General features: G+C 45.0%; 1 protein-coding gene across 5 annotated transcripts in view; it reads right to left on the minus strand.

Moving 5' to 3' along the window:
• Positions 1 to 20,069, minus strand: part of Mettl3 (methyltransferase like 3) — a 210,296-nt gene that overhangs the window by 78,706 nt on the left and 111,521 nt on the right. For all 5 annotated transcript variants that reach the window (XR_011045887.1, XR_011045886.1, XR_011045885.1 and 2 more), the window contains exons 4-5: positions 19,678 to 19,805; positions 16,551 to 16,677 (exon numbers count right to left, since the gene is read on the minus strand). Coding sequence is in view for 2 of the 5 variants with exons in the window: in XM_068382979.1 (XP_068239080.1) it covers positions 16,551 to 16,677; positions 19,678 to 19,805 (255 nt within the window). In the remaining 3 variants the exon portion in view is untranslated. The remainder of the gene's footprint in view (positions 1 to 16,550; positions 16,678 to 19,677; positions 19,806 to 20,069) is intronic.

Below are 20,069 nucleotides of genomic sequence, written 5' to 3' on the forward strand. Positions count from 1 at the left end.
ATCTTCTGTTGCTTTGCCTCTTTTCATGCCTTTTAATTCTTTTTTCTCCTACAGTTATTTTTGGTACTGGCTCTGGTATTTTATTATTTCTATTGGCAAACTTTTCTTATATCACTTTTATATAGAAATTCTCTACAATTTTTATCACTCAATCTCTTTTGTTGATATTTCAATTTTTACCCTTTACAGCAAACTTCTATATGAGTCCTATTCCAAACCTTTTTCCATCAATTAGATGCTTCTTCCTTCTTTTGTTTCCTCAATTTTGGTCAGATTGTGTTTACGAATGTGTTGGGTTTTTAGTTTTTTATTGTTTTGGATAGTTCTACTGATTATATTTCATCTCTCTTGGATTTTACCTTTATTTCCATTTTTTTTCTTGACAACAGTAGGTATTTTAAAGTTTTCTAATAATTTTCCTTGATCTTGTTTAGGAACTTTTCCATCTATCTATTGTGCTGATTACAATAAAAATTTTGTTAAATTACTGTTAATTTCTTTTTTAATTGCTTCCATTTCATCATGTAGCTGGCTGTACCTATTTTGTATTGCTAAACTAAATTCATCAGATCTTTCTCTTGATAGAAGTGTATTTACAGTATTTTCTTTCTTAAAATTACTTTTTCTCTCTTTCTTTAGATCTGGACAAATTTTGCTTCTCACATTCTATGGTTGCTTGACTTTAACATGTTCAACACTTAAATTTCATGACTAAATAAACTTTTTCAGAGAATAAAATCTATTTCGTTTTTCCTTTCTCTATTTGGGCTTTTCTATATCCATTTTCTGAAAAACGTGTTCATGATTTGAAAATTGCTTCTTTCAGCAAATTCTACATGCATGTCTCCTCCACCATTTCTTATGAATACTCCAATTTTACCTGCTGCTGATTCTCCTCTCTTCTTATGACCTTTGCACTGAAATTGACCCAAAAAAGGTGAATTGGGTCTTATTTTTTCATAGATATCTCCAAATCTTTATAAAAAGCTTTTATTTCTTCCTGTATGGGATGTTGTTAGTGCATACATTTGAATGATCTTCAGTTTACACTTCATATGTAGTTTGATAATTAATCCTACAATTCTATCACTGGTGCTATAAAATTCTCCTGTTACTAGCAAGATTTTTATTAATAAGAAAACCAACTTAATTTTCTTAATTACTTTCATGTCCTTTGAAGCAAAATATATTGCCATTTTCCAGCTCTATAGAAGATGCCTCCGTTCATTTCACTAAATTCTATTGTATCCCAATTCCTTTCTTCCAGCTCCTCTAGTAACATAGCAAGGTCTTCTTCTCTAGACAGGGTCCACATATTTCTTGTTGCAAGGTTCAGTTTCCAATGGCGGCCTGTTTTAGTCCAGATTTTTAGCACTCCCTGCAGTGAGATGTAACTGTCTGCCCCCTTGGGCAGTTGTTTCACTGCCACTGGGGACTCAGGGCCAAGATAGGGCTGTCTCATTCATTCATGTAAATAATGTAGAGTTTGTATTCTTGTTTAGGAAGAAAATCACAAATTTTAAGTAATTTGTATTTTTCCTAACAGTACTTACCTCGAACTACTCTCTTAGGAGTATCTGGGATTCTCCTCCCAACCAACCAGATTTTTGTGTAGTTTCCCCTATCTCCGTTTTCTCTAGTAGGGTTCCTCCGTGGCAGATGGATACTCACCCTGAGGCGACCCTGGTCAGCGTGCGAGAGCATGGTCCTAGGTCTCGGTCGTCAATAAGCTTTGATAACTATACATTCGAACTCCTCTAAGACACTCGGGGAAGGCTGGGCGGGCCATATCTCGAAAGTAGTTCGAGGTAAGTACTGTTAGGAAAAATACAAATTACTTAAAATTTGTGATTTATTCCAACACAGAGTACTTACCTCGAACTACTTTCTTAGGAGACTTATACTTTAGGAGGTGGGAGTGAACTTACAGGCCGGGAGACCCGATATGAAACTATCCGATTGAACCTAGATAGGAGGCTAGGTTCTGGCTGACCACAAAAAACGGGGTAGGAGACTCGAGGAGAACTACGCAAAAACCTTTCCAGTGCCTATGTAACTCACCTCTATACAATTTTCATCCGAGCATGGGCGTCTCCAACGATCAACTCTTACATGGGCGGAGGATAAGGAAAGGGAACAGGGGGAAGCAGGAAAGGGGGTAGTAAGGAGGATCTTGTGTCACTTGGAATTACTTCAAACGGGCTTCCCCGGGGCTTCGACCTTAAACCTGTTGGAGCGCGGAAATGACTGGTCCAGGGACTTCCTTGTACAGTCTTTCAGGTAATGGGCGGTAAATGTAGACTGTCTGGCCCACGTACCTGCTTTCAGGATCTGGCCCACTGCCATGTTCTTGTTGAAGGCCAAGGAGGTGCTGAGACCCCTAATGTCATGGGGTCGCAGTTTTCCTGGCAACGTGGAACCGTCGCTGTCATAAGCCCTTTTTATGACCTGTCTCAGCCAGAAGGAGAAAATGTTTCTGGACACCGCTTTCTTAACCGGGCCTGCAGAGACGAACAGACTCTTGATCTCAGGACCGAAAAACTCTCGAACTTGGGGTCCCAGAAGGCAGGATTTTGGGTCTTGGCTAAAAAGTCCGGGAGAAACCTAAAACTCAGGTCTTTCCAACCCTTCGAGTGTGAGACCTCGTACGACAGCCCGTGTAGCTCACTGACTCGTTTAGCGGAGGCTAGGGCTAGAAGGAAGACCGTCTTAAGGGTAAGGTCCTTATCGAGAATGTTCCTGAGCGGTTCAAAGGGTGGTTGGTAAGGAACTTAAGGACCCTGGCTACGTCCCATTGCGGCACTCTGGAGGAGCGGGGGGAACATGACTTCGAAACTATTTATGAGCATAGAGATGTCGGGATGCTCCGAAGTCGAGTCCTTTGAGGAGGAAGAATTGGCCCAGTGCAGTTCGAACTCCCTTAATCGCCGGGATGGATATTCCTAGGTCGTCCCTCATGTGAACTAGGAAGTCTGCTATCTCGTGAATAGATACGTCCAAAGGCCTCAGGTTCTGGGAGGCGCACCACTTTACAAACGTAGCCCATTTAGCCCGGTAGACTATGACTGATGATCTCCTTAGATAACCTGTCATCCTCGTGGCGGTCCTTGACGAGTACCCTTCCCTCCTCAACAAACGCTCGATAACCTCTACGCGTGTAGCCGGAGGGACCGAGGGTTTTCGTGGAACTTTTTGAAGTGGAGCTGACGGAGAAAGTCTTCCCTGTCTGGCAGCGGCCACAGTGGGAGGATTGCTAACTCCTTTAGGTCTGCGAACCACTCTCTCTCCAGCCACCAGGGCGCTACCAAAGTCATCTGTAGCTTCTTTGACTGCCTGACTCTGTTGAGGACCTGTCTGAGGGTTCCGAAGGGAGGCAAGGCGTATGCGTCGAGACCTTCCCATGGATGCTGAAAGGCATCCTCGAAAGCTGCTGTTGGGTCCGGGACTGGAGAGCAGAATACAGGGAGCTGGGTGTTGATCCTTGTGGCGAACAGATCTATCACCGGGGACCCCCATTTGCCTAGGAGTGTCTGGGCTACCGCCGGGTGTAGGGACCATTCTAAGCCTCCACTTGACCTATCCTGCTGAGGCCGTCGGCTAAGACGTTCTTTTTCCCCGGAATGAACCTGGCCGTCAGCTCGATGTGTTCTTTCTCGGCCCAATCCAGGATCTTTGCCGTGAGGTCGCACAGCTCCCTTGACTTGAGCCCCCCTTGTTTCTTCACGTAGGCTACCACGGTGTCGTTGTCGCACATGAGGGCCGCCGCGTTTCCTCGGAGACGATGAACGAACCTCATCCAGGCTCTTTGGACCACTAACAACTCGAGCACGTTTATGTGTAAGGTCCTCTCCTCCTGGGAACACTTGCCTTTTGCTATTTCTTCTTGGAGATAAGCTCCCCACCCCTCCTTCGATGTGTCTGTGAAGAGCAACATCTCCGGAGGGGCGGTCGCGAAAGGCATTCCTTTTAGTGTGTTCGTCCTGTGGGACCACCACTTCAACGTCTCTTTCGTCTCCGGTGACACGCTGACCACCCTGTGCGAAGTCTCCCCCAGGGACCTGAGTTCCTTTAGGTTCCACTGAACCTCTCTCAGCTTGAGTCTTCCCCGGGGGACAAATTTCTCCAGTGATACTAGGTGACCTATCAGTCTCTGCCAATCCTTGGCTCTCCTGGGTATGTCTGTTAGGAAGGGGAGAAGAACCTGATCCAACTTCTCGAGCCTCTCTGCGGAGGGGAATGCTTTCCCTAACTTCGAGTCTAGGACCATCTCCAGGTATGTCATCCTGGTGGAGGGGACTAACTGTGACTTTTCCGTGTTGATGGTGATTCCCAAGTCCCTGCAGAACCGCAACAACTCCACGCCTTGTTCCTTCAATACTGCATCTGAGGCTGAAAGAAGCAACCAGTCGTCCAGGTAGTGGATCAGCCAGATCCCCTGTTTGTGCGCCCAGGCTGACACTGTGGCGAACACCCTTGTGACCACCTCAGGGGCCGTCGACAGGCCGAAGCAAAGGGTCCTGAACTGCAAAGACTGGAAACCCCACTTCACCCTGAGGAACTTCCTGCTGGAGGGGTGGACAAGGATCTGGAAATATGCATCCTTGAGGTCCAGAGACATCATGAAGTCCCCTTCTCTCAAGACTGCCAGTACTGACTTTGAAGTCTGTCTTGCTGATGAACTTGAGGGCCGAGAGGTCGATGACCGGTCTCCACCCTCCTGTCACTTTCTCCACCAGGAAGAGCCTGCTGTAGAATCCTGGGGACGGGTCCTTCACTAGTACTAGGGCTCCCTTGTTCAACATGGCTGACACCTCCTCTTGTAGAGCTGCCTTCTTCAAGGGGTACTTGGGTGCCAGCCATTCCGCTCGATGATCGGGGATCAGAGGGGCCGGCTCCGTCAGGAAGGGGACCCTGTATCCCTCCTTCAGGACTGCTACGGACCATGGATCCGCCCCGTTGTCCCGCCATGCTTGTCAAAAATGTTTGAGGCATCCCCCTACCTGAGGCTTCGGCAGGAGGGGGGCCTCTCTTCCTACCTCCTTCTGGAGGCGCGGCTTGAACGGCCTCTCCTAGAGCTGGAGTACTTAGGCCTAAAGGAGGCCTGAGAAGACTGCTGCCAGGTTGACGAAGGGGAGTCTCTCCTCGACTGGGACGTAAGAGGGTGGGATCCTTCTGGTGCAACCCTTCTGTGAGTGGGCCGTCTCACGACCGAGTGTCTGGGGTCCACTTTCTCTTTTAGTCTCCGGACTCTCTCCATAGTCTCCTCTACTGCTTTCAGGGGGAAGATGGAATCGCCCCACACTGGCGAGTTCCTCAAACACTTCGCCTCTCATTCGGGGATTTTACGGGACAGCTTGTTGAGGATCGTATCCCTCCTCCGCAGCACCCAATTGGCTGTCTGAGTGAGAGACTGGAAGGTGAGGAATTTCATAGCCTTCCCCCCTGAGCGTATTAGTTCCTGAAGTAGAGCCTGGTTCTCCGGAACCGTCAGATCGTGGGACAGTTGAAAGCTCACCAATGTACAAGCCCACCAGTCTAGCCATGAAGTCACATTGACAATATCCTGCGCCGTATCTTCCATCATGGAAGCCTCGGCAGGAGAGAAGCACACTAGGGCAGACGGTCCTATCTTCGGCGCTGCCTTGGTTGAGGATGGCTATAGCTGCCTCTACTATACGGGGACCCGAGTGCTGACCGTCAGGGACGTAGAACCTTTTCTAGGTCCTCAGACCTGGGAGTAACTTGAAGGACCCCTGGGCCCTGAGGGAGTTCACCTGCCCTGCGACGTACCTGTCGACATGTTCCCTACCGAGCTTGACATCAGGAGCTAAGGGAAAGGTCAAGATGGCTTTTGCTGGACAGGGTTATCCACCATCCTCCCCTACCCCGAGAACCAAGCCTGCTCCGTCGACGGCTTTGGTTCGTTGAGGTGATGATGATGCCTGATGAGGGCCAGGACCTTCCTGTAGGAAGACACCTCATCTGAAGTACACTCGCCAACGTCTATCAGGCCATCGACAACATGGTCCTCCGCGCCGTGTGCATCGGCGAGCACGGATTGATCCATGTGAGAGGCTACATCATCTTCTTCTGGGCGGATCGATGGAGCGGGTTCTTCCGCCACGGGTGGAGCCGCCGGGACGGAGGTAGCCGTCATGGGTCTACCTCCGCTCGGGGAGATCCGTGGGGCATGGGTCCCACAATGTACTACCAGGTATCCAGGGCACTTTAACTGAGCTGCCGTGGTACTGGGTACGTAGGAAGAGCTGCCGGGCCGACACAGCGGCTCTCTCCGCTGGCGGATGGAGCCGGTGACTTGGCGGGTATAGGAACAGCAAAGCCGACCTGAGTCGATAGCTTTGACCGTCGTGCGGGTCGAGCGGTCGACAAGCGGGGCAGGGGCATAGGGGGCGGCTTCAGAGGCCAAAGAGGCAGACACTGGAGCGGTAGAGGCCCTGATCGACCCGCTATGGGGGAAAGGCGCCTGAGCCCACCTGTCCTTTGAAGGGCGTCTGTGATTGCTCTTCCTCTTCGATGACTTAGACTTCTTCCTGGAAGGGCCTGAACGGGAACGAGACTTCGACTTACGGGACCTTCCAATTCCTTCTCGCCTCCCGGGGGTCGTCGTCCTCCAAAGACGTATGACGACGATGACGAAGAGAGAGAAGAGCTGGAGGAGGAGCTGGCAGAGTCCTCCGAGTCCTCCGTCACTGGCGTTGTTCTACCGGCGTGAAGGGCTGCATGAAGTCAGGCGGGAGCCTTGACAACGGCGCCGGGGGAGTCCATAGAGCTTTCCTTGATGCGAACCACCCCTCAAATTCTTCTTCCTGACGCATCGGCGATCTAAAGGGCATCCTTGGCACCGTCCAAACAATAGAATTGGGGTCTGACAAACCCGTTGGCTGCCTTTCTTTGTCTGCCTCTCCCCCGGGCGCTGTGGTACCTGAAACACCTTGCCACGATTCAGGGGAAGGAGCCGTACCAGCCTTCCCCCACACCAAGTCTTCAGTCGAGATGGGTCCTGCGGGCACCAGGGCCTCGTCTCCCGAACACACTCCCGGCCCCCCCAGCAGGCCCCCGACATGCCTGCGAAACAACAACAGTCCCCACATCAATAAAATCAGACTCATGGGGAACGGCAATGGGTCACTTCCCCGCAACGGACTTACCTCGTCCCCTACTTAGCGTAGGGGAAGGAGACGGGGAACCTCTCTCCGAAGGGGCGGCAGGAGAAGCCAAAGGGGAAGGGGCGGCAGGAGAACCCAAAGGGGAAGCGGAGCCTACCTACTTAGGGGACCGCTTCACCGCCTTCTTTTTCTTTGTGGCGTACAGGGCCCACTGGACTTCCGACCAGGCTGCACACTCTGGACACGTGGCCGACGGGGAACAAACATTGCTCCTGCATGAGGAGCACAACGAATGAGGGTCTACCTCAGGCTTCGACAGCCACGCACCACAGGACTTACCGGCCTTAGGCCCAGGGCAATGACGTTGGGATTCCATAACGATACACTAGGAACACCAAGAAACACAAGACACTGTGAAAGGAGGTGGATAAAAGGGCACAAAGGAATGGGAAAACACGAGGTAACCACGTGGTAACACAAAGGGTCGGACGGGATGTGAGAGAGCGGCGAGATGGGATCAGCGCTGCGACCAGAAGCTTACTGGCGACCGAGACCTAGGACCATGCTCTCGCACGCTGACCCGGGTCGCCTCAAGGCGAGTAGCCATCTGCCACGGAGGGACCCCACTAGAGAAAACGGAGATAGGGGAAACTATACAAAAATCTGGTCAGTTGGGAAGAGAATCCCAGATACTCCTAAGAAAGTAGTTCGAGGTAAGTACTCTGCATTGGAACAAACACAAATTTGGAAGTAATTTAGTTCTTTACACATACTTTAAGTGCCAATACCTAACCCCAAGAAAAAGTCTCATCTGTAATTAAAGCTCCCCACTATCACTGGCAACAAACGAACGGTTGTTGACACCTGGTTAAAGTTTTATAGCCATATGGCAGCTTGCGCTGTTATCATCTTCCTGTGTAAAGTACAAGAAGTTTGTATTGTTATGAAAAACAGAAAAAGAAATTTTGGAGACTTTTCTTCTTTGCTATTGTTTTATGTGAAATAATTGATTTCCCAGTTATGCCTATAACTGGAGATGGATTTATTTTTTTCAAGGCCACATTGTTAGGTTTCCATCATCTATTTGAGTATCATATAGATTTGTATGGATTTTGACCTTTACTACATGCTTGATGGCTTGATAAGTAATGAAGTCCACATGCTGGAGCTGCAGCAATGTTATTGTTTCTGCAGCAACTGGATTTAGTACATCAGTAAATGAACCTTCTTGTGGATTGACTTTAGAAGAAACTTCTCTGGGTTTGGTAAATAATTCATCCTTATTATTTGCCTTCAAATACTAATTTTCCCTCTTAGATTTTGGTTTAGGGACTTCAATATCCACCATCTCTATTTCTAAAAGGTTTTTCATATCCTTGATGGTGTCATAAGCAGTATGTGATAACAGATGAATAATACATACATTTTGAGACTAGTCCCATAGACAGAAGCAAACTGTCATTTAAATCATGCATTTTAACCAAATTACATTCATATTTTAACGTGATACTAGAATATTGAGTGTTCCTACTGACCAAATTCTGTGGTATCAAATGACAACAAAGGGGTAATCACTTGATACAAATCATATCCAGAAATATTTTTGCCTTCCTTATTATGCTTTTCATTTGCATCACACACTTTCTACTATGTTTACCATTTATCATGCACCCTCTTATCCAAAAATTTTATATATTGTACTCTGTTATTTTTTTACCTATACAATTGAAGCATTCGCACACTGAACCATTCTTTGCACTGCTGAACCTTACCCACAGCAGATAGGATATAAAGATTATGACTTCTAATAACAAATCCTCAACTGTGGACTAGCACAAAATTGTGAATTAAAGGTAAATGACATACCTTCGTAAACCTGAACTCAGTCCTTCAAATGTTTAATGAATAAAAATAAATTGAACACCAAACAAGGACAGACTAAGGTCATCCATCACTCACGGCCAACATAGAATGATACAGAAGGATTGGATAAGTTTAGTAGACCACTAACTGCAGTTATTGGGTCCTTTGACTGGCCAGGCAGTACTACATTGAATCCTTCCCTCTGTTACGGCTCATTTTGTCTTTGCCTACACATTCACCAAATAGTCTGGCCTTTTCTTTCCACATTCTCCTCTGTCCTCATACACTTGGCAACGTTGAGATTACCAAACAATTCTTCTTCACTAAAGGGACTATTTTCCTCTTGGTAAGGGTAGTAGAGACTCTTTAGCTATGGTAAGAAGCAGCTCTTCTAGGAGGAAACTCCATAATCAAACCATTGTTCTCTTGTCTTGGATAGTGCCATATCCTGTGTACCATGGCCTTCCACTGACTTGGATTTGAATTATCTTGCTTGAGGGTACACTCGGACATGCTGTTCTATCTTATTTCTCTTCCTCTTGTTTTTTTTTTTTTTTAAGTTTTTACAGTTTATATATGTAGGAACTAATTTAATGTTGTTACTGTTCTTGAAATATTCTATTTCTATTTTTTATTAATTCTCATTTAGTTTATTTATTTCCTTGTTTCCTTTCCTCACTGTGTTATTTTCTCTATTTGAGCCCTTGGGCTTGTAGCATCTTGCTTTTCCAACTAGGGTTATAGCTTAGCTTGTACATACATACATATGCCAAGGCACTTCCCCCAATTTTGGGGGGTAGCCAACATCAAACAAATGAAACAGAGAATGGGACCTCTCTTCTTGTAATAATAATAATAATAATAATAATAATAATAATAATAATAATAATATGTTATTTTTATTAATAAAATAAATTTTTGAATATACTTACCCGGTGATCATATAGCTGCAACTCTGTTGCTCGACAGAAAAACCTACGGTCAAAATACGCCAGCGATCGCTATGCAGGTGGGGGTGTACATCAACAGCGCCATCTGTCAAGCAGGTACTTAGTACTCCAAGCAAACAAAGAACCAATTTTCTCCTCAGTCCACTGGGTCTCTATTGGGGAGGAAGGGAGGGTCCTTTAATATATGATCACCGGGTAAGTATATTCAAAAATTTATTTTATTAATAAAAATAACATTTTTCAATATTAAACTTAGCCGGTGATCATATAGCTGATTCACACCCAGGGGGGTGGGTAGAGACCAGCATTACATGTTTACATTATTATGAGCTAAGTATTTTGTATTTCATTTTAGCAGTTATTCAAAATAACAAACATAAAATAAATAAGTACCTGGTAAGGAAGTCGACTTGAACAATTACTCTGCCTTTTTAAGTACGTCTTCCTTACGGAGCCTCGCAATCCTCTTAGGATGCTGAGCGACCCCTAGGATCTGAAGTATCAAGGGTTGCAACCCATACAACAGGACCTCATCAAAACCTCTAATCTAGGCGCTTCTCAAGAAATGACTTTGACCACCCGCCAAATCAAGTAGGATGCGAAAGGCTTCTTAGCCTTCCGGACAACCCAAAAACAATAATAAAGCATTTCAAGAGAAAGATTAAAAAGGTTATGGAATTAGGGAATTGTAGTGGTTGAGCCCTCACCCACTACTGCACTCGTTGCTACGAATGGTCCCAGAGTGTAGCAGTTCTCGTAAAGAGACTGGACATTCTTAAGATAAAAAGACGCGAACACTGATTTGCTTTTCCAATAGGTTGCGTCGATTATACTTTGCAGAGATCTATTTTGTTTAAAGGCCACGGAAGTTGCGACAGCTCTAACTTCGTGTGTCCTTACCTTCAGCAAAGCTTGGTCTTCCTCATTCAGATGGGAATGAGCTTCTCGTATTAACAGTCTGATAAAATAGGATAAAGCATTCTTTGACATAGGCAAAGATGGATTCTTAACTGAACACCATAAAGCTTCAGACGGGCCTTGTAAAGGTTTTTAAATAGAACTTAAGAGCTCTTACAGGACATAAGACTCTTTCTAGTTCATTTCCAACCATACGATAAGTTTGGATAGAAAACCAAGTTGTAGAACATGTAGCCGTTTCGGATGAGAATCCGATGTTCTTGCTGAAGGCATGAATCTCACTGACTCTTTTAGCTGTGGCTAAGCATATCAGGAAAAGAGTCTTAAAGGTGAGATCTTTCAGGGAGGCTGATTGTAGCGGTTCGAACCTGTCTGACATAAGGAATCTTAGTACCACGTCTAAATTCCAACCAGGTGTAACCAAACGACGCTCCTTCGTGGTCTCAAAAGACTTAAGGAGGTCCTGTAGATCTTTATTGTTGGAAAGATCTAAGCCTCTGTGACGGAAGACTGATGCCAACATGCTTCTGTAACCCTTGATAGTGGGAGCTGAAAGAGATCGTTCTTTCCTCAGATATAAGAGAAAGTCAGCTATTTGAGTTACAGAGGTACTGGTCGAGGAACGGATACTGACTTGCACCAGTTTCGGAAGATTTCCCACTTCGATTGGTAGACTCTAAGGGTGGATGTTCTCCTTGCTCTAGCAATCGCTCTGGTTGCCTCCTTCGAAAAGCCTCTAGCTCTCGAGAGTCTTTCGATAGTCTGAAGGCAGTCAGACGAAGAGCGTGGAGGCCTTGGTGTACCTTCTTTACGCGTGGCTGACGTAGAAGGTCCACCCTTAGGGGCAGTGTTCTGGGAACGTCTACTAGCCATCGAAGTACCTCGGTGAGCCATTCTCTCGCGGGCCAGAGGGAAGCAACTAGCGTCAACCTTGTCCCTTCGTGAGAGGCGAACTTCTGCAGTACCTTGTTGACAATCTTGAACGGAGGGAATGCATATAGATCTAGATGTGACCAATCTAGTAGAAAGGCATCTATATGAACTGCTGCTGGGTCCGGGATTGGTGAGCAAAATATTGGGAGCCTCTTGGTCATCGAGGTTGCGATGAGATCTATGGTTGGCTGGCCCCAGGTGGCCCAAAGTCTCTTGCATACATCCTTGTGGAGGGTCCATTCTGTTGGAATTATTTGTCCCTTCCGACTGAGACAATCTGCCATGACATTCAAGTTGCCTTGGATGAACCTCGTTACTAGTGATATGTCTAGACCTTTTGACCAGGTGAGGAGGTCCCTTGCGATCTCGTACAATGTCAGAGAGTAGGTCCCTCCTTGCTTGGAGATGTATGCCAAAGCCGTGGTGTTGTCCGAGTTCACCTCCACCACTTTGCCTTGAAGGAGAGACCTGAAGCTTTTCCAGGTCAGACGTACTGCCAGTAGCTCCTTGCAGTTGAAATGCATTGTCCTTTGACTCGAGTTCCATAATCCCGAGCATTCCCTACCGTCTAATGTCGCACCCCAGCCTACGTCCGATGCGTCCGAGAAGAGAACGTGGTTGGGAGTCTGAACAGTCAGGGGAAGACCCTCTCTAAGGTTGATATAGTCCTTTCACCAAGTCAGACAAGACTTTATCTTTCCGGAAACCGGGATCGTGACCGCTTCTAGCGTCTTGTCCTTTTTCCAGTGAAAAGCTAGATGGTATAGAAGAGGACGGAGGTGTAGTCTTCCTAGTGACACAAATTGATCCACGGATGACAGTGTCCCTACCAGACTCATCCACAGCCTGACTGGGCAGCGTTCCTTCTTCAGCATCTTCTGGATGGATAGCAGGGCTGGGGGTTGATCGTCTTGTTCAGCAACGTCCTCATCAGAGGGTTCCTCATCCGAAACTGATGAGGAAACGGCAACGGAGTGGGCAACGTCTGACTCGCTGAATCCGGTCGCACTGGTGGATGCGTGACGGAGCCGGACGCAATATCATGGCACTGCTGCACAGTCTGTGAACTGTCAACAACCATGGGTGCGCGAGGAAGTACAGCGTCAACCCGAAACTGTCTAGACTGTCTGGGTGTGCAGTCAACACCCTACCGGGTTGCTGAGGATGACGCACTGCGTCACAACAAGTCACCTCTGCTGGTTGTTGAACGTCTTCCTAGTGACACACTGAACGTCAACAACCACCTCCGAGCGTCGCTTAACGTCAACGTGCGACTGGCAACCCACACTGGGTCGCATCGGTGGAGGAACCACCTCAACTGGCAGACGCGAGTAGGTTACCTCAGCGTCAACAGGGCGCACAACCGACCGGTTGGAAGGTTGTTGGCCAGAAGGTTCCTCTCCGCATTTAAGTCCTCTATCAAGGACACAAGCTTGGACTGCATGTCTTGCAGCAAAGCCCATTTAGGGTCTACGGGAGCAGGTGTGGCAACAGACGGGGTTAGCGACTGAGGCGGAACCATTTACCATCCCTGGAAGCCTTGTTATGTGTGACATAATAGTACAGCAAAACTTCAAAGGCTCGACAAAAGTTGAGAAGTTGACCTGTAAACAACTTGGAGCGTCTCCTGGCTAGGCGCCAGGGCGAGTCTACCAGAATTGAGAAGTCTATCCGGGCAGAGGCATGAACTCCCAAGCCGAGAACTTCTCTCGTGTCCTATCAGACTCTCGCTCTATAAGCCAGTTTAAAAGAAGGGAAATCAAAGGCTGAATCCCTAAAACTCCTCCTGGTGCAAAAACCAGTCGCCTAGCCAAAGTAACGCTCTCTAGGAGAGCGAGAGAGCACTAGCTTAACAACAACGGCTTCGAAGTAGCTAGGCCTAGTGTAAGTTCTGACGTTTAGGCGAACGAGGAGCAGCAGTTACAAGATCCGGACGAAGATCTTTAAAAAATCATCATGATTTAATTAAAGTCCATAGGAGGCTAAGCAGCTTAAGGCTCCTCTCCAAATGACAGAGTCCTCAAAGGAATATCAGTAGGAGGGAGAACAGCACTTTCTCATCTACAGGAACCTTGTCCGATAAAAGCTAGGTTATCTCAGTGAGTCTCTCACTGGTGCATTAGTAGCAGACCAGAAGGCAACGTCATGTAACTGCTTGACAGTCTGTGAACTGTCAACAACTGAACTGTCAACCACAACAGGTGCGTGAGGACATACAGCACTGGTGCATTAGTAGCAGACCAGAAGGCAACGTCATGTAACTGCTTGACAGTCTGTGAACTGTCAACAACTGAACTGTCAACCACAACAGGTGCGTGAGGACATACAGTGTTCACTCGAGACTGCTTTGACTGTCTATACTGAGCAGTCAAAACAACTCTAGAATGCGGAGGTTGACGCACCGCGTCAAAACAAAACAACTTAGGTTGTTGTTGTAACTCGCGAACGTCAACGGAGGGTTCCGTGCGTCGCTGAACGTCAACATGCGGCTGGCAGGGTACACTGCGCATGGGTGGCGGGACTCTCACAGCTGGAGTGCGGGAGAAGGTAGCCTCAGCGTCAACTGAACGCACAACCGTGGTTGGTTGTAGGCTAACGGGTGCAGCGTCAACTTTCTCCGCACGAAAGTCCCGCATCAATGACGTTAACTGAGACTGCATGGTCTGCAGCACAGACCACTTAGGGTCTACAGGAGCAGGTGCGGCAACAGACGGTGTGACTGCCTGATGCGGTACCGCTTTGCCTCTCTTAGGAGGTGAGCAGTCGTCGGAAGACTGCAGCGAGTCCGAACTGACCCAGTGGCTACAACTGGGCCGTTGGACTTGCGCGGAAGGGACCGACTTGCGCTTAATAAGCTGCGAGACCTTGGTCCATGGTTTCTTACGAGAAACCTCTTCCGCAGACGAGAAATAAATGGGCTCTCTCGTCTTTGTGTGGGTGGGGCGATCTTGGGTAGATACGCCCGAAACCACGGAGGGAAACGTCTGTTCGTTGATCAAGGCCTGACGAACCCATAAATCGTTCGACATTACTTCTCCCCTGGGCTTGGGAGCTTGCAAGAGGTCCCGGACTAGGTGAACGACAGGCACGAACAGACGAACCCTCGGACGCAACACTGTAACACTTTGCGCATATCACTTTATCACTTCGATTTTCTGTTTTGCACTTATTACACTGAAATCGAAACTTTTACTGATTTCTACCTGAAACACGCAATTCTACCCTTCATTAAACGGTAGTAATTGCGAAATCAGTCGTATAATGCAGCTATTAATACTAGCAAAAAACAGAAAACATATATAAAGATAAAAAATTCAGTGGCTGGGAAAGAGACTAAACACTCGTTCAAATAAACTACGTTTACAATCTCTCACCGCACATAGCCTGGGGAAAAGAATAAAACCCTAGAAACGTTTTACCTTCTTCCCCGTACAGCGAATAGGGAGGAGAGTAACACGAGAACAACGTTACCCGCTTGAACGGAACGTTTTCTCTCCTCTCTCTCCCTCCGTCTCTATCTCTCTCTCTCTTTCTCTCTTGATTTCGCACCTAAGAGAAGAGGCCAATTATATTTCGTCAAAAAAACATGTTATTTGACTAAAGGAAAAAACTGAAAGGTTTTTCAATTAAAAAGTTCCTTTAAAATAGAATTTAAAACATTTAAGCTAAGAAAGAATGAACAAAACGTCAGAATCGATTTACTCTTACTGCAAAGTGAAACCGTGATACACTCTCTCTCTATCGTAACGATAGAGCGCATGTTGAACGTCCTGAACGTCAACAACTGCGTAGTCTAAAAAAATTAAACGTTAGTTCATCTTTGAAAACAGTACGAAGACTATCAAAGAAATTCTTTCATAAAACATTAAATTTAAAAAATTTTAAATTCTTTAAATACGATATAACGGGCTCAACGTTGATTAACTTCGGTTCCAAGTTAGGACCGCCTACTATCAGGAAAGGTCGCATATAAACAAAACATAAAAATTTATTTTTATATGTTTATAAATGGAAAGTTAATCGAAGAGGCCTAATAATGGCGGAGAGATATAAAATATATAGATCTATAACGTGTTAAGCAAAATTACTAAAAACCTAACCACACTTCCGTCTAAGGGAAGGGTCGGCCATTTAAAAGTGAAAGAGAGTCCATACTCTCTTTGTCACCATAATTAAATCTATCCAAAACGAGTTCAAGTTTTGAGATGAGATAAAACACCTGCATAGCGAAAGCTCAAAACTAGAATAGTGTACTTCACCAAATAGTTGTGAAAACAAATCCAGTTAGTAACAGCGTATTAGTAGGTCTTGCCGGTAGCCCAACAGAGAGAAAATTGGTTCTTTGTTTGCTTGGAGTACTAAGTACCTGCTCGACAGATGGCGCTGTTGATGTACACCCCCACCTGCATAGCGATCGCTGGCGTATTTTGACCGTAGGTTTTTCTGTCGAGCAACAGAGTTGCAGCTATATGATCACCGGCTAAGTTTAATATTGAAAAAATAATAATAATAATAATAATAATAATAATAATAACAACCGTATGAGTCATGATAACGCTCTGGATGGTCCCCAAAGGGCAGATACTGAATTTGAAAGAATTTCCAGATATTGTATCTGCCAAATGACTCACAGGTAAGCTTCACTGAAATAAACCAAGTTAATCTTCAAAATATGTCAGCTTTTTTTCAAGCTTCCATGACATTCCCATTATAATGAAAGTGCTTCACTGTTTTCTGATTCTACAACTTTAGTACTTACCTCCCTGTGATCTAAATCTCTGAGCTAAACTTTGTTCTTTTGCAGTTGGTTTACTTAATAATTCCATTATTTCTTCTCCAACTTTTTTGGTTTCTCGTTCACGTATGCTCTGGGCTGACAGCAAACTCTGAAATTCCAAGAAAATTACACATGTCATCACATAACAAATCTTTATAATAAACAATTAACTGATTATGAAATAAAATCACAAAATGGAATAACCACTAGGATTAGAGATTATGAAAAAAGATTGCAAAGCAAGCATCAAAATATACATTTTCACAACCTCAAATTAAAGAGCTTACAGAAAGTTAGTTGTGTCCATGCAACCAAATCTTGCAGAGTTCAAGTCTCAAATCCTAGTTGAAGGTCACATTATGAATGTTTTGAAGGATAACTTGACCCTGGACCTATTTGAACATAGGCAGAATATCATCAAAGTCTACCAGGACAAGATAGAGAACATCAAGCTGTTATTTCTAAACTCACATGATGTTCATATTGCTGCTTCTCCAACAATAATGCAGGAGTCACCCCATTCTAAGATGAATTCTCCTCACTACCTTTAAAACCACATAAAAACTTTAAATTGTGTAACATTCTATATTCTTTTTTTCTTCTTTTTGTACAAATTCAGCACATTGTCCCTACTGTAATGTTGCTCTAGGGAAGTGGCTTAAGTTTATTTATTGCTGTTGCATTAATTTTATCCCTTCCAATACTATACTATTATACAGAAAGTGTAAGGGGCTGTACACTCCTGTTCCAGCCAGCTACCGGGGATCCCAGGACCTGGGGCACAAAACAGGGCTGAGACATGTGATCCAGGCTCCGGACCCATGGGGTCGCAAGCCACTTAGGTGCCATCCATCCCCCTCGAAAAAGAGTTGGTGTTAAAGGGAGCCCTCTCCTTATGACTACAGCTGGTCTTTGACTTTTTCCACCTCTTCCTGTTCTTCTTCATCTTAGAAAAAACGTCAAAATCATTAGGAAGATGAAAAGGGAGGACAAGGAGGAGAAAGAACAACATGCACACTTCTTCCTCTTCTTGGTTCTTGGTCAAGGCTCTGCAAGCAGAGGAGTCAAGTTCTGAGCAACCAGCAATGACAAGGGTCCTCCAAGGGGAGCAACCACATGGGTTGTGTCCAACAGGAGCCACAACACTGGGACACAATATCATACGGGAGAGGGAAGATATACTAACAGGACCCTACGACCCTGTAACGAGCCGAGGTGATACTGGTCACGGCCCCAAAGGCACAAAGGTTTGGGTAACGTACACTGGGAAAGAGGTGGGATACACGGAAGCTGGGTCAGGGAATGGAATAACCTCCGGCACTAGGCAACACACGTCTTGGTATTGGCGACCAACTTATACCAAACCTCAGACTCAACACCTGGTGCTGACACCACTTCTGACAGTATAGAAGTCACTCTTCAACCCTTCACAGTCTTCTTGGGCTTAGGGGGACCATATGAGTCTTTCACCACTGGCATCACTGGGAATACAAGGGACATGAGAACTGGGGGAGAAGTAGCCTTAGCTATGAGCAACCTCAAAAAATCATGGAGGGCCAACCTGAAAGACAGGAATCCCAAAACTTTCTTATGCAAAACTCGTTATCAGCAGTCTACACAGAGAAAGGTTTAGAGCTTCCAGCTTCTGCAGGGGTGTGACAAACACTAGGGGCCACTTGCTCCTGGTCCATAATCACTGGGGACAAAGCAAAGGGCGTATGCAAAGGGCAACTGCAGCAGACACACCCCCTGAGGAGACTGAAGCAGAATAAGACCTCTTTGGTGTCTTCTTGGGTATTGCCAAGACAAGATACCGGCGAAAGCTTAGCTCCGTTCGTTCCTGCACAGGAGACCAAGACCAGCACTTGGAGCATGGGTATGACTGCGAACAACCATGCCCCCTACAAGACACTCAGAGGGACTGAATCTACAGCCGGTTCACTCAGAAACCGGTTGCAGAAGTCAACCTTCCTCAGATGAGTAGAAATAGCTTGCTTAACTTCCAAATCTAAAGTGAGCTATTTTAGTTGGGAAAGGGGGTGGGCCTCATTGCACGCACCCTTTACCAGATGGTTAACCACTCGTTAAGAAATTCTAATGAGCATCTTCAGCTCACACTGAATCAATCCCCCTTATTAAAGGATGGGGATTTGTATGTCCTCTAGGAACAGCTTAGCAATTTGACATCAATTCTGTAATGGGAGTGTCAATAATATCATCAGGCTCAGAAAAAATATACAGTATGATCTTGTGTCAAAATAGAAAAGTTAAAATTAGACATAGAAAGAAGAGTTACATTGTTAACAAGTAGTAGCAAGAATGTTAACAATATTAGTAAAAAGAATCTGATCAATTATAACATTACTAGATACTGAAATTAACTGCAAAACACTAGAAATAATATCAACCCTTGCAACCATATCTTTCATATATTATGAAATAACCTGCATCTTGTGTACTTTGATTCATTGTTTACCTCTATGCTACTAAGCACTTCAATTAAATCACCCTTCCTAGATCCTCTCTTATGCTTTAGCATCCCAATTTTTAGAACATATTGCTACTAATTTAAGGTATTCAGGCATCTGCATATAGATAAACTAGAACATCAGGGAAAATGGGTCTCCAAATTACACAATTCCCCACCATGATGAAACAGAATACAGGTCCACCGACTACAAATATAATTTCACTGCTTTGCACTTTATAAAATATCATGAGATATTAGGTACTGGCAACTTACCATAGTATTATGGACAAGCAATAACAACAGATAATAGGTAAGCAATCATTTTTTAAAAACCCTTAATAACGGAGAAAGACAAAAGGTGTGATAATTTTGTTATACATGACTTAATACACAGGTTGTTGGTGATGGGTTCTTTTGTCTGATTCATTTAGTTTTTGCCTGCCTTGGCGATTGCTGTATGATGTAGGTGCAGTGTCCTAGCTATATGAGAAGGAAAAGCATGATGTAGAGACAGAAAAACATTACTTTTCTATTTCATGACGACATGAAGCTCAGGCTTTCAAGTTAATAGCTTATAATTTGAAGGTAAGATTCATGAAATTAATAAATATTAAGATTTAAAGACTAACAAATTCATACCATAACATCATCCTCTTTGCTTCCTTTTCTCTTCTCCTTATCACTCTTGATCTCCTTATCTTCAATTGGGATTTTTATTTGGTGTTCATCTGCAGCAACTATGAATTTTGGTGCTATTCGATTCTCACCTGTATAAACAAAAAGAGTACATGTTATGTATGGAACCAAGTTTACTATGATAAAAAATAAAAGTTAAGCAACTGTATAAAAAAAAATAGTTCTGCAAAAGATTCAGATGTCTAGGCATTAGCAAGAATTTTATGATACAATTGCAGTACAGTACATTACAATTAATAAATTGAATTTTAAAATTTCTTATTCTTTAGACTCACTTGATGTTCATGTTTCATCCCAAGAACCCCGGTTTAATTGACACTCCCATTTTTTGTTTA

The sequence above is a fragment of the Palaemon carinicauda genome, chromosome 1 (genome assembly GCF_036898095.1).
Source record: "Palaemon carinicauda isolate YSFRI2023 chromosome 1, ASM3689809v2, whole genome shotgun sequence".
In the NCBI taxonomy this organism is placed as follows: domain Eukaryota; kingdom Metazoa; phylum Arthropoda; class Malacostraca; order Decapoda; family Palaemonidae; genus Palaemon; species Palaemon carinicauda.